The 14,284-nt window shown below is 34.5% G+C and overlaps 1 protein-coding gene across 3 annotated transcripts in view; it reads right to left on the bottom strand.

Annotated features, from left to right (window-relative positions):
- PRMT3 (protein arginine methyltransferase 3) overlaps positions 1 to 14,284 on the bottom strand; it is a 128,359-nt gene that overhangs the window by 38,433 nt on the left and 75,642 nt on the right. For all 3 annotated transcript variants that reach the window (XM_032881206.1, XM_032881207.1, XM_032881205.1), the window contains 2 exons: positions 3,379 to 3,566; positions 1,295 to 1,381 (listed from right to left, as the gene is read on the bottom strand). In XM_032881206.1, the coding sequence (XP_032737097.1) occupies positions 1,295 to 1,381; positions 3,379 to 3,566 (275 nt within the window). The remainder of the gene's footprint in view (positions 1 to 1,294; positions 1,382 to 3,378; positions 3,567 to 14,284) is intronic.

The raw sequence follows: 14,284 nt of genomic DNA, 5'->3' as shown, positions 1-14,284 counted from the left end.
AACTCTAAGACTTAAAACCTTTAGTCTGCAATTTCAATTGAACAAATTATTTCAGTTACTATAAAGGACAACTGGAAAATCCGGGAGAAATGAATGGGAAGAATAAAATTTTGTTTTTATCAGCTAAACAAATATAATAGGTTTCCCCAAATAAAATAAAAATAAAATAAAAAATCTGGGATCTAGATAGCTACTTTTTAAAAACTGTAAAAACAATTTCAATGAAAAGAATTCCTCAAAATATCAAAGCACACCGTTACACTCACTTGATATAAAATAATTATTAGATCAAAATGAACAGAAACAATTTTTAAGAAGTCATAAAATCTTTTGTATGTCTATCTTTTAAAAAGTCAGGTTCAAGAGTCAAAGTCAACATGACTATAATCTGTTTCACACAGTTATAGATTATACAGTTTTCAGTAAAATTTTAATTTTGAAGGTACAATTAGTATTTCAAAAACTATACAATTAATTTTTAATATAAATATTTGTATCAATACCACTTACATAAAATCATACTCTCTTAAGTAAAGGCTCACATTTTATTAACATTCTGAGTCTCCTGGTAAAAAATATTGTTATCTTAGTATTAATAAACAGTTAGAAAATATTTAAGAAAAAAATTAATATATTTTAATAACCTAACATTTCTGGCTACTTTGTAGGTGCTTCCACATATATTAATTCATTAATCTGTGTAACTAGTCTACAAGATAGAAATTATTACTATTTCTCTTAAAGCAGTTGATTAGTCTGAGGTATAGATTACCTAGGTAACTTGAGCAAAGTAAGGAACTAGTGAGTGCCAGAACCAAATGGGAATCCAGACTAACTTTTCTAATGCCCATTACACCAGGATGCTTCTTTAAAGAAAGGTAAATCATTTCTTTCTTATATTTTACAGAGGAATATAAAATATTATACCAAACGAACATATTTTACTTCCATCTATATTGTGTTAAGAGTTATCAGGAGGTGTAGGACATGAACTTGTCTATGAAGATAAAGACGAGTACTCTCAATTAGTTACATGAGAGGCAATAAGGAAGACTCTATAAAGAAAAATCATGGCAAACATGGTGTCCTAGTACTTTCTCCTCTCAACTAAACTAACTTTTCTGAAGTCTACTGACCCATCAAAACAGATCTGTTCAATAGCCTAACAAAGGCAAAGATAGACTGTCGAAGGCAATAGTCTTTTTCATTCATCACAGGTCCGGTAATTAATTCATTAGCCTGCCCATCAACTGCACTGCTAGTGAGCTTTGTGAAAGGAGATGAAACCGCTTACCGTGCACATGGATGTCTTTGTAATTTGCAGGGTAAAATCTGAAGAAAACTCCAAAGCTGAGACAGATGTTGTATGGCAATCTATTTGCTACCCATTAAGAAAGAGTGGAAGGAAGAATTTAGTAAAAATAGTGAAAACAAACCCAAAACCAAACAGATAAATATTTCTTATGCAAAAAGGATTACTGTAAACCAATGGTTTGCAAAGTTTAATCATTCGAACCTCACTTCTGGGGTTGGTTTTTTTTTTTCCCCCTCTTCTTCTTTTCTGGGGTTGTTTTCAAATTTAAAGGCTACTAGCACTATCATTTAATTTTTGTATAAACCAAATGAGTATTTTTTTTACTTAGACTTCTTGTAAGAACACTATATATCAAATCATGGCTCTGATGTGCTAGAGTTTTTCTGAGATACACTAAAACATCTTCAAATAAAATTCTTTTCCTGTTTTCCAACTAAAATAATTTTGTATACCATTAGTGGTACACATTTGCTATAAATTATACATAAGAGTCAACATTTTTATAGAAAATGCCAACTTGAAAACATAGGCTAATGAAAAGGATAAGGTATTTTAGAATTCTTTTTTGTAACTGCATTTGAAGGAAAGTTTGTTAGATATTAGGAAAAACCGTAACAGATAAAATCAAAAGCCAAGCCAAGGAAGAAGATTCAACTCAGGAAAACAATGGCCAAAGAGCCTTATCTTCCTGTTCTGCCCTGGTTCAATTCCTTCATTTCACTTTGGATAGCAGGGAAGTCATAAAGGCCTGACTTGCCATGAGTAGATTATGACACAGCATACACAATTCATAGGACTATGTACTTGAGCCATTACCCTCTTTTAAATAGCTTGAAAAAATTTTAAACAAGTTACAGTGTGGCTGAATTTTATTTATAGAGCATTGTGGAACATGGAACAAAATATATTTACCCAAGCAAACAAGTAAATAAATACTGATTAATGTTTAAAAAAAAGAGAAAGAGTATGTGTACTTTTTGAACATCTTTGTTATTAGTCTAAAATCTTTTATTTCAACTATTTATTCATAGAAGTTTTGGGCATTAAACAAAGAGAGAGCACTATAGAGAAAAATAGTCCCTCCCCCAACTACCCTCCTCTTTGTGCACAGCCTTGAGGCTGAGTTGGCTGGAACTGTACACTCCTACCCAGAATCAAGGAATGCAAATAAATCTCTTATTATCAGTGTACCACAGGATTCAACAGTACTATAATCATTAACCAGGTTACAGTTTTTTCTTAAAAGCTAAATGCAATTTTAATCAGCTTGCTCTTGTTGAGGAACTTTTTAAGTTTATTATAATATGCCAACTTTAAATATTTTATCTATGAAGAAAATTAACAAATATTTATTGAATATCCATTCTATGCAGAGAACAATTATTGATGCTATGAAAGTGTGACTACAAATATCAGACAATGCTCTGAATCTAAAACTGAACAAACTATATCTAATTAAAACAGACAAATTAAGGATTTTTTAAGAAAAGCAATGACTTTTCACTGCAAAGTTATTATTTAACCTATGTAAATTTGACACAGCAAAATTAACAATAAAACTAAAGAGTAACATGATGAACGGTAAGAATTTAAAACACAAAAGGAATTAACTGGGAAATCTCAACAGAGTAGGGCTTCAGCTTCATAGGCAAATTCAATGTAATTACTTAATCTGAAAAGCTGGAAGAGATTTGAACGTGAGATGTTAAACTGCATAGAACATATGATATGAATGAATAATCTCACTATAAATGAAAAACTAGAATAAGGCCATGGAGGTGGTGATGAAGCATAAATGATAATACAGCAGGACTTTTCACCTTCAAACCCCTCAGAGTAAGGAACTGTGATATACAAAAAGATAAGTGATTCCAATGGATGATACAGTCAACTGGTAAATACTGTAACCTCAAGGTATATTAGACTGGTTAATATAGGAAGGATAACCACTGTTTTGAAAGCCCATATATAATATCAATATGTTAATTTCAAATACTGAACTCATAAATGAAAACTGATAAAAATGGCAATTCTGTTAAAATACAGTTGGTAAAAACACCTACCTTAATACTACAAGCATCTGAAATAAGAGTGTCTGGATCTAAAACTTCCACAACAGCTTCTGGAATAACTGCTTTCTTCATACAGGACATGTTGAAGCCATATACATTATCCCAAAAAGCAATTCTATCGGCATGTTTATTCATATCACTTACTGCCACAAGGCTGATAGTGCAAATATCAGGGTAGACTGTAACAGATAAAATTCCCAACAATTTATCATTATCTCCCTTTGTGGCAAAATACACTTTTTTTAAAAGGCTAAATACAAATCCCCAAATCATCAGTATGAATTATTAGCAATTGATTACTAGTAGTGGGGAATTAACACAGATATAGATCAGGGAAAATAACCAAGTTCCATCTTGTAGCCTCTTTAAAAAAAAAAAAGATTTCCATTACAGTGATGGCAAGACTAAAATAAGGATTTCAACAATGGGCTCTTATTACAATAATTAAAAACAAGAGAGCATAATCAAATAAACTGGAAATGAAGATATTTGTTAATATTAAACTTATAATATGCTAACTTTACAAAGATACTAAATCTTTATACATTACTCTGAAACATGTAGAAAGAGACAAATCATTTAAAAAGGGGCAATTACTGGTGATGTAATAAATAGTAAGAAAGGGGATGTAGAAGATACTGAGGGAGCGCATAGCAAAAAAAGCTAATTCAGATATGGCTATAGTAGGGGTGCAGGATAGTATATAAGAACTGAAGACCACATGAATTAGGAGCAGGGAGGGAGTGTTCTAGGCAGAGTGAGCAGCGTGCATATGGGGTCACAATTAATATACACTCCAATTTAAGAGAATGAGATATAAGACTACAAAGGTAAGCAGGGAGGAAAGAAAACACGGCTGGATTGACCATGTCAGTAAACTGGATTTTATTCTAAGACTAACAACAAGCCTGTGAACAATCTTACACAGGGTTACAACCTGATCAGATTTTGGTTTTAGAAACGCCAGATTGAATACAATGTGGAGAATGAATGGAAAGATGCAAGATTAAGACAAAGACAAAGTGAGACAGTTGTAATAACCCCGGTGATCTGAAGTAGAGTGACGGCTGTGGGAAAGGAAAGGGGGAGATATAAACAGCCGGCCCTTGAACAAGACGGGTTCACTTACACATGGATTTTTTTTTTTTTTGATAAACACAGTACAGTACTGTAAATGTGTTTTCTCTTACGATTTTATTAATAACACCTTTTCTCTGAAGAGTACAGTATATAATACATATACAAAATGTAATGATTAACTCTTTATGTTAAGGCTTCCAATCAACAGTAGGCTATTAGTAGTAAGTTTTGGGGGAGTCAAGAGTTACAGATTTTTGACCATACAGAGGGTGGGGCAGTTGATGCCCCTAACTCCTGCACTGTTCGAGGGATATTTAGGAGGATACTCACAGGATTGACTGGCTGTGGAGGTAATGAAGGGGGAAAAGTCAAGGACAACAGTTTTTAGCTATAGCAGTGGGGCAGATCTTGGTATTAACCCTTACATTAGGGAATAAATAAGGGCAGATTCAAGAGGAACAAAGAGTTCAGTGCTTATGGGACAAATGGGTAAAAATATCCAATAAGCAGCTAAATAAACAGGACTGAAATTTAAGAGATGATCTGGGTTCAAGATATAAATTTGGGATGATGATCATATGAATGGAAATGTGAGTTATAGGAGCTCATGAGGTCATGTAGGGAGAGTACATGATGAGTACTAGGATTTAAAGGTTGTATAAAAGGAAAGGAGGCTGATAATAAATGGCTGAGAAGCTGTGGCTACCTAAGCAAGAAGAAAATCAGGAGAGTATTAAGAGAGGTGATGGAAGACAGTGATTTGGGAAGAAACTGTTCTAATAACAAGAGTAAAAAGTATGGCACCAAATTAAAAAAAATATATTGGGGGTACCTGGGTGGCTCAGGTCATGATCCTGGGGTCCTGGGATGGAGCACCACATCAGGTTCCCTAATCATTGGGGAGCCTGCTTCTCTCTCTCCCTCTGCTCCCCCCCACCACCTGTGTTCTCTCTTGCTCACACTGTTCTCTCAAATAAATAAATAAAAATAAATAAAATTTAAAAATATTTTTCTCTGACAAATAAATAACAAAATTAACTTTGTCCGTCAAAATCCAGGGGATTCATATATTAAAATAGAAATCACATCTTCTTATATCGATAAACTGAAAGCAAGTATAGATGTATCAAGGAAATGCAAAAAAAGAAATAATTCCATGATTACTAACTAAACACTTAAACAGCAGAGAAATAAGCCTCCCCTTCCTCCAAACTTTCTATCCACGGCCTTTGGAATTTATCATTCAATGATAGCAGTACTAAACTGTCTTCCTAATAAAGCCCATGATAAGATCTGTTGGCATCAAAGCGATTGCTCCTCTCAAGCCTGATGTGTGAGACACCCAGAAAAAATACTTGGTGCTATGTCATGATAAGAACTTTCTCAAGTCCTGCCTAAGGGGCATGTGAGGCAGATGTGATCAGTGCACTGGGCTACAGCACTGGGTACTGGGCTACCATGGACTGTTGAGTTACTTCTACTGTCCTCCTCTTCCACCCACATTGTTAGGTTTCCTGACTGCTTAAATTCCTGACTAATACAAATTCTTCAAGGTATCTGTTTTGTTGCTGACTATGCTGAGCCAGCAAGAGCATTAGCTACAGGAAAGCATGTTTAGTTTAGCTTTTTTTTTTAAGATTTTATTTATTTGACATAGAGACAGTGAGAAACGGAACATAAGCAGGGGGAGTGGGAGAGGGAGAAGCAGGCTTCCCGCTGAGCAGGGAGCCGGATGCAGGACTCAGTCCTAGGACCCCGGGATCATTACCCAAAGCAAAGGCAAACACTGAACGGCTAAGCCACCCAGGCACCCCACATGTTTGGTTTCTTAAACCAGATCCTTTGGTGAGAAACACTGAAGCAGAAACAGAATTCTAAAGTAACTTTGCATACTTGGCAACTTCTAGCTATCTTTTGTTGGACTTAATATGACAATCATACAAGTTTCACACATTTTGCCCTGTAACTCCATCCTTAAAGACGAATAGAGTTAGGGTACAGATCAGGGATCAGCAAACATTTTCTGTAAAGTAACTATTTCAGGTTTTGTGGGCCATATGGTCTTCGTTGAAACTATTTATCTTTGCTGCTAAAACTGTGAAACCAGCCACAGACAATAAATAAATAAACGGGCTTGGCTATGTTCCAATAAAACTTTATCTACAAAAACAGGCAGCAGGCCAGATATGGACACCCCTGATATGGACAAGGGAGAAATGGATGAGGGAGGTCATTATCAGAGCCACCATACTGTGCTACTTCAGGGAATGCCATTCACACTATGGTCTATGGGAAACTGAGTATCCTTCCGAGTCATGTAGTGCACAGACATTCAAATTAGTTCTTCTATTGCAGATATTATTAAAAATCTTTGTGAAAAATTTAAAATATCATTAGTCCCTATATCAAGGGGTGGCAAACAATGGCCCATGGGTCAAGTTCAGCCCCTGCTTGTTTCTATAAACAGTTTAACCCGAACATTGCCACCCCTCATTTATTTACCTATGGTCTATGGCTACACTGTGTTCTAGAGGCAAAGCCGAATATTTGGAACAGAGACTGGAGGGCTTACAAAGCTGAAAATATTTATTGTCTGGCCTTTGTAGAAAAAGTTTGCTGACCTCTGGCTCTGTATCAAGCACTATGATATACTAGTAATATTAGCAAGAAATAAGGATAACGTTTTCATAAGGAAAAAATGTAATTTACTAAAATAAATTTAAAAAACTTTAAAAATAGCTTGGTAATAAGTAGAAACAAACAAAAGAGGAATCTGACTTTATACTTTTTCTAGGGTTGAGGTATATTTTTCAAGTAATTACATTTCACAAAGATACAGAAAATCATGATTTGTTAGCATTTAGAAATGAAATTATTTTTTATCTTTGTTACTAAGAAGGATGAATATTCATAAAGGACCTGTAATCAGTATTATAGGTCAGTTTAGTTCCATAACTACCTCCTCACAGCTGGCTAAAATTTTGGGCCACCTGCCAGAATCCTGACTAACCCTTTACTTTCACATTCTGACACATTTGTCATTTGATTTTTGTCAGATAGAAGCATAATTGAATAATTATTCCTTTTTGTAGGTGAAATTAACAAAGCGCTGATTGGACAAAGCACCCTCTTAACAGACCATTTATAAATTCATGGCTTTGACATCTGTGTCCTTCTCGATTCACTGCCCAGAATTCATTTGTCACTAGAACAGCTCACATGGTGAATAGATAAAGATGGGAAATCCTTTATCCCTTAGAAATACCTCACAAACTTTGGGACACTAAAGGGTAAGACTGAGATGCATAAAGAAATAATTCCTAGTAAGCACTGGCATCACTGCATGTATATAAATAACCAGAGAGTAAAAAGGTTTAGAATAAAAGGAGATAATAAGTCAAAATAAACCATTCTTTTCACAACACATGTCAACAATATGGAGAAGGATTTTAAACAGTCAATGACAAAATGATTGATATGTATAAAGGGAAGTATACTACTAAGCTACTAAATCAGCAAACATTCTGAAGTTGAATAAGCTTAAAAATCAATTTCCAATTTATATAATAAAGATATCTTCAAAAAATTCTTATTTGGAAATTGGAAACATTTTCACATCATTAACTTATAAGTAGTGACTAGGGCCAGCTTAGCTAGCTGCAATATACACTGAAAAATTATATACTGAAAAACAGTGAAAAATGATGCTATTACAATATCCCTGAACAAAATAAAAATAACAAATGTGAAAAACACAGATCTGAAGATGAGAAAGTAGACAGTGAATTATGGAAATACTAAAGGAAACCTCCAAGCACTATGAACGATGAGCAGTGACTGATTACACTGAGATAAACTGTGTGAAAGTCAAGTCTTAATAGCATGATACTTAAATTAATTTTAAAACTTATATAAAGTATAAACCTAACACTAATCTCATTTTACTAGCTATAGCTCATTTCACTATAAATCTGTAGTATACCAGATGTAACTCAGGAGGGGAATTAACCATTTTGAGCAATCATTTCATTTCGAAGCTTCTCATTTAATGATTCTGATTCTATAAAGCTAGATTATAATACTCATTTTACAGATAAGAAAAGTGAAAGTAAAGTAACTTGCCCAATTACCAGTCTTAATCAGCTAACTAGATAACTAGTTATTTGACAAAGCAGGGATTCAACATAAGGTCTACCCACAAAGTCTGTATGCTTTCCATTATGCATGATGCTACATTTTATGCTTTTCAAATGGAAGAAGGAGAAAGAGGAGCCTCACTCCCTCCAGGTAAATGGGCACTTGTTAACAGAGAAAGAGGAGGGTGAAAGGGGTTGAGAGAGATTGGAGATTAATAAAATGTCAGGGCAAAGTGAGGAAATGGAAACATTCAGCCTTACTTATTCCAGCTGAGTTAGGGAAGGAGATCATGGTACAAAAAGAAAAACTAAAAAGGAAAGCAACCAAGTAGAAATGAGGGAGCACTGAGTAAGCTGTACAATTCAGCTTTCTACATAAAGAATATCAAGGAAGGCATAGAAGCAAATGGGGACTTCATAACATATATCAGGTTTCCAGTGCAAATTCCAATGCAGAACTGTGGACAGAGACAGAAGTAATGCTGAAGCATATACTCCCCTGTATCTGCCACTCTATTTTGCTGCCCCCTTCTGAACCATTTGTGAAATTCTCTATGTTAACAAGGCAGGGCCTGCCTCCTCTATGGAGGCTGAAAATGACAGAAGCTTCCTTTCGCTCGCTCCCTTGTACGTTAGGCATACACATATGACCTACGTCCACCAATGATAAGCATCTAAAGTTCTGGGTACTTCTCAAAAGCAGCAATGCCTGCTGTTGGTAAGATCAGCAATGTCGTATGTCAGCTAGTGCCCAATATTAGGGTAGTGGAATCACTTCTAATGAGGTCCTGTAACATAACTTTAAACATTATTTCTGGCTGCGTAGACTTTCAGCCCAGTTTTCTAGTTCTCACAAGAACCTAAAAACCTACCCTAACTATCCTTTTAATAAAGTCCTGCTCTGTTGAATAGCCAAGGTAGATTTCTATTTCTTCCAACGGTAACCTCGAGTGATACAAAGGTAAATGTATATTTTAAATAAATTCTTAAAAAAACAAACAAATGAATACCTTCTTTTTTTTTTAAATATTTATTTATCTGACAGAGAGAAAGAGATCACACGTAGACAGAGAGGCAGGCAGAGGTGGGGGTGGGGGAGCAGGCCCCCTGCTGAGCAGAGAGCCTGATGCAGGATTCGATACCAGGACCCTGAGATCCAAATTAATACATTCTTAAAATAGGACTCTCCCCCTACATTTTGGTTCAAAAGGATCTGATGTGGAGCATCCATATTTTTAACAAAAGGCCCCAGAAATTATAATGGCCTGAACATCCATATTTTTAACAAAAGGCCCCAGAAATTATAATGGCCTGTCAAGATCAGAAAACTCTAAGTTAGGAACTGACTGCCTTGCCTTGGTAATTGTGCATTGTATTGGACGCAGTCCTCAACTTCATAACCTTGATAATTACAACTCAAAGATGTATATTCTGAAGAACCCCAGAAAAAATGTGAGTCTAGTTTTGTGAGGGAGAAAAACTTATCATTTTGCTTGTAATGAAAGGCAATACAAACAACATTCTTTTCTAGTAATGTGGAAGAAGAGATCTCCCTTCATGAGCTCCTAAATCTTCTATGCAACAATTATGATTTTACAAAACTATTACCAGTTCTAAGGATGTTTCAAAGAAATTAATCATTTCTATGTGCCCCTATCTGACCACAACTTTAATCTGACCCATTCCTGAGAATGTCAACCCTGATTACTTGATGAAGGTGGACACTGCTAGGCTTCTAAGCTGAAGTTTACTCTTTTGTAATTAGCAGTTATTTTGTGGGGAGGTTCTCAAAAACTAGGTGAACATTCCATTCTTAATCAAACTTTCAGATTATTCATTTATTTATATCTCAATTGACTTGTTTCCTATTTTATTCAAAGAGTTATAGCACCTCTTGCCCCCCAAATTAAAGGAAGAAAGTATGGAATGGTAGAAGTAAAAAACTGTCTCTATTTGCAAACAACATGACTGGTCACATAGAAGAGCCTAAGGGATTCATAAAACAGCTCCTAGAACTATCAGGTAAACTTAGCAAGGTCACAAGATACAAGGTTAATAAACAAAAATCAATTGTATTTTTATACCAGCAGTAGTCAACTGAAAAATGAAATTTAAAACTTTCCACTTGTAAAAATGACCAAAAAAATTAAATACTTAAGAATAAACTTAACAGGGGTGCTTAGGTGGCTCAGTTTGTTGAGCATCCGACTCTTGATTTCAGCACAAGTCATGATTTAAGGGTGGTGAGACTGAGCCCTGCGAAGAGCTCCGTGCTCAGTGCGGAGTCAGCAAAAGATTGTCCCAGGCCCTCCTTCCCCCACTCATGCACACATAACACACACACTCTCTCTCTCTCAAATCAATACAATTTTTAATAAAGAATAAACTTAACAGAAGATGTACAAGATCTCTACATTGCAAGTTACAAAACAGTGCCAAGGGAAATTAAAGGCTTTAAAAAATGAAAGGATATATTATGTTCATGGTTTAGAAGACTTCATACATTGTTAAGATGCTAATTATTCTCAAGTTGATCTATTCATTCAAGCCAATCCTATCTTAATTCTAGCAATCTTTTTAAAATTGATAGACTGACATAGATTCAAAACTGGTAAGATTCTAAAATTTATTTTATTTTAATTTTTTTAAAGATTTTATTTATTTATTTATTTGACAGAGAGAGATCACAAGCAGGCAGAGAGGCAGGCAGAGAGAGAGGAGGAAGCAGGCTCCCTGCTGAGCAGAGAGCCCAATGCGGGGCTCGATCCCAGGACTCCGAGATCATGACCTGAGCCGAGCTGAAGGCAGCGGCCCAACCCACTGAGCCACCCAGGCGCCCCCTAAAATTTAGTTTAAAAAACCACATACACATATATACACACACAGAGACCAAACTGCCAAAGCAAATTACAGTAATTAAGACAGTATGGTATTGATGAAAAAAGAGACTTACAGATCAATGGAACAGAATACAAAAACATACCCAAACATATATGGCCAATTAATTTTCAACAAAGATGCCACACAATTTATGGGAAAGGATAATCATTTCAACAAAAAGTGCTGGAAAATATTAACATCTATCCTTACCTCACACCACACACAAAAATTAATTTGAAATGCACCACAGACCTTAATGTCAAAGCTTCAACGTCAAGAAAAACACAGGAGTATTCAGTGTAACCTTGAATAAGAGTTCTCAGATTGGACATTTTTCTTAAGAGGACAGAGACTGAGCACATTTTTAAGAGTCATCTGTATTCCTTTTCTGTGAGCTGCCATTCAATTCTCTGCCCGATATTCTATTGGGTTTGTGGTCTTATTTGTAGGATATTAAGGAAATTAGCTTTTTGTTGGTGACAGGAATTGAGAAGTTTTTCAGTCTGCACTTTCTCATGTGATTTTGCATATGGCATATGCTGCCATTTAGGAATTTATTTATATAATCAAATATATCAATCTTTCTTCTAATAAAGGCATCTGAATCTGAGTTCTTGTTTAGAAAGCCACACTTCCCAAGTTTAGAATAGAAAGCCACACTTTCCAAGTTTATAAAGAAATACACCTATGTCTCCTTCTAGTATTTTTACTTTTTCTGCATTTAACCTTGACTCATGTAATATTTACACTGTGTGCATTTTTTACTTTATAATTTATTGTGTTTTCTTTTTAAAAAATATTTTATTTATTTATTTGACAGAGAGAGAGCAAACACGCAGCAAATGAAGAGGGAAAAACAGACTTCCTGCTGAGCAGGGAGCACTGACACGGGGCAACTCAGGGCTCAATCTCAGGACCCTGAACCATGACCTGAGCCCAAGGCAGATGCTTAACAACTGAGCCACCCAGGCGCCCCTATTTATTTATTTTTTAAAATTTTAACACAGAGGGCTACCTAACTCTCTCAATATAACTTACTATAGTAAATCATATGAGATGCCATATCCATATATTATTTGGTTTATACCAGGATTCTCAATTCTGTTCAATTTATCTGTCCATTCAAGAATATTGTTTTAATTATTGAGGTTCTATAATATGTTTTAAATTTGGCACCACTAGCCCTCCTGTCCCCTGCTCCCCCACAGTGACACCCTTCTATCTCAGTTTTCCTTTACATTACTACCAAAAAATTAAAAAATCCTAATTAAAAACACCAAAACTGTTTGTTGGAATTATGTTATAATTTTATAAAATTTATCCTACAAAAATATCAAATGCACACAAAAATAAAAGAGCATAATTAACTTTCATGTACTTATCATCTATCTTCAACAAATGTCAATGTTTTTGGATTACACTAAATTTTAAATTAATTTTGGGAAAATCAATATCCTTATGGCACTGATTATCTTTTTATAAGAACATAGTCTATCTTTAAAATTATTTATCCTCCTTCTGTGTTTTAGTAGTAAAGCTGTTTGCATATAAGTTTTATTTCTAGTTATATTATTTTGTAGCTCAATAATGTACTAAACTATTTTATTATTTGTTATCATTTTTCAGTTGATTCACGTAAAGTGCCTAGGTCTGAATCACAAAATCTACAAAAAAATTAGTTTTATCTACTTTTCTTTTTTTTAAAAAGGATTTTATTTATTTGACACACAGATCACAAATAGGCAGAGAGGCAGGCAGAGAGAGAGAGGGGGAAGTAGGCTCCCTGCTGAGCAGAGAGCCCTGTGCAGGGCTCAATCCCAGGACCCTGAGATCATGACCTGAGCCAAAGGCAGAGGCTTAACCCAGAGCCACCCAGACGCCCCTCATCTCCTTTGTGATTTATCTTCTATGTTCTCTTTTCTAACAGTACTGACTACTACTGTTGGTAAAATATTAAATAATGGTGTAACAGTAGCCATCTAAATCCGGTTTTAATTATAGAGGAAATGTGTTTAGTATTTCCCCATTAACCATGATACAGATTTTCAGTTGAGATAAGTATACTTTATCATATAAGCTATTACTGATATTTATTATATTTATATTTTTAAATTATTATATTTATATATATTATATTTATTACTGATATTTGTTGATATTTATTATTGATATCTCACTATTCATATTTCCTCATTTAAAAAAATCAAGAATATAAATTGTATTTTATCAAAAACCTTCTGACTATCTATGAATACGGGCATGATTTTATGTCTTAGCTCTAAGCCCTACTCATATGATCGATTATACAACATTTTGCTCCAATTCCCTTTTGTCTGGTATCAATAACACCATGACTACTACTTCCATTATGAGGGGATTTGCCTATCCTTTTTCATCCTTTAAACTTTTCCAAATAATTTTGTTTTAGATATGCCTCTATAAAGTATAGAGAATTATGGTTTTGTTTTGTTTTTTTGTGATCCAAACTGAAATTTTCTTTTTCTCTGAATAGGTGAGTTTAACCCATTTACATTTATGGATGTAAAAAATTTATGGATATGATAAACATTTTTTTGGATCATCCTTTACCATTTTATATTATCTTTTCTGTATCTGTAATTTTTCTTTTGTTTTTAAGTGGTTCACTACATGATCTTTTGGACTTTTCCCCAAGGATTAGTTCTTACATTTAGGAAGTTTGTGGTTTTGTTTTCATAGCTAACTTTGTAATTACATTACAGAATACTTTCAGTTCTCTATTTTCAACACTATTAATCTCCTATCATGAACAATGATGAAAT

The sequence above is a fragment of the Lontra canadensis genome, unplaced genomic scaffold (assembly GCF_010015895.1).
Source record: "Lontra canadensis isolate GAN:19392208 unplaced genomic scaffold, GSC_riverotter_1.0 scaffold74, whole genome shotgun sequence".
Classification (NCBI taxonomy): Eukaryota; Metazoa; Chordata; class Mammalia; order Carnivora; family Mustelidae; genus Lontra; species Lontra canadensis.
The sequence above is the reverse complement of the archived record's forward strand: the minus strand, read 5'-3'. Positions and strand labels throughout refer to the sequence as shown.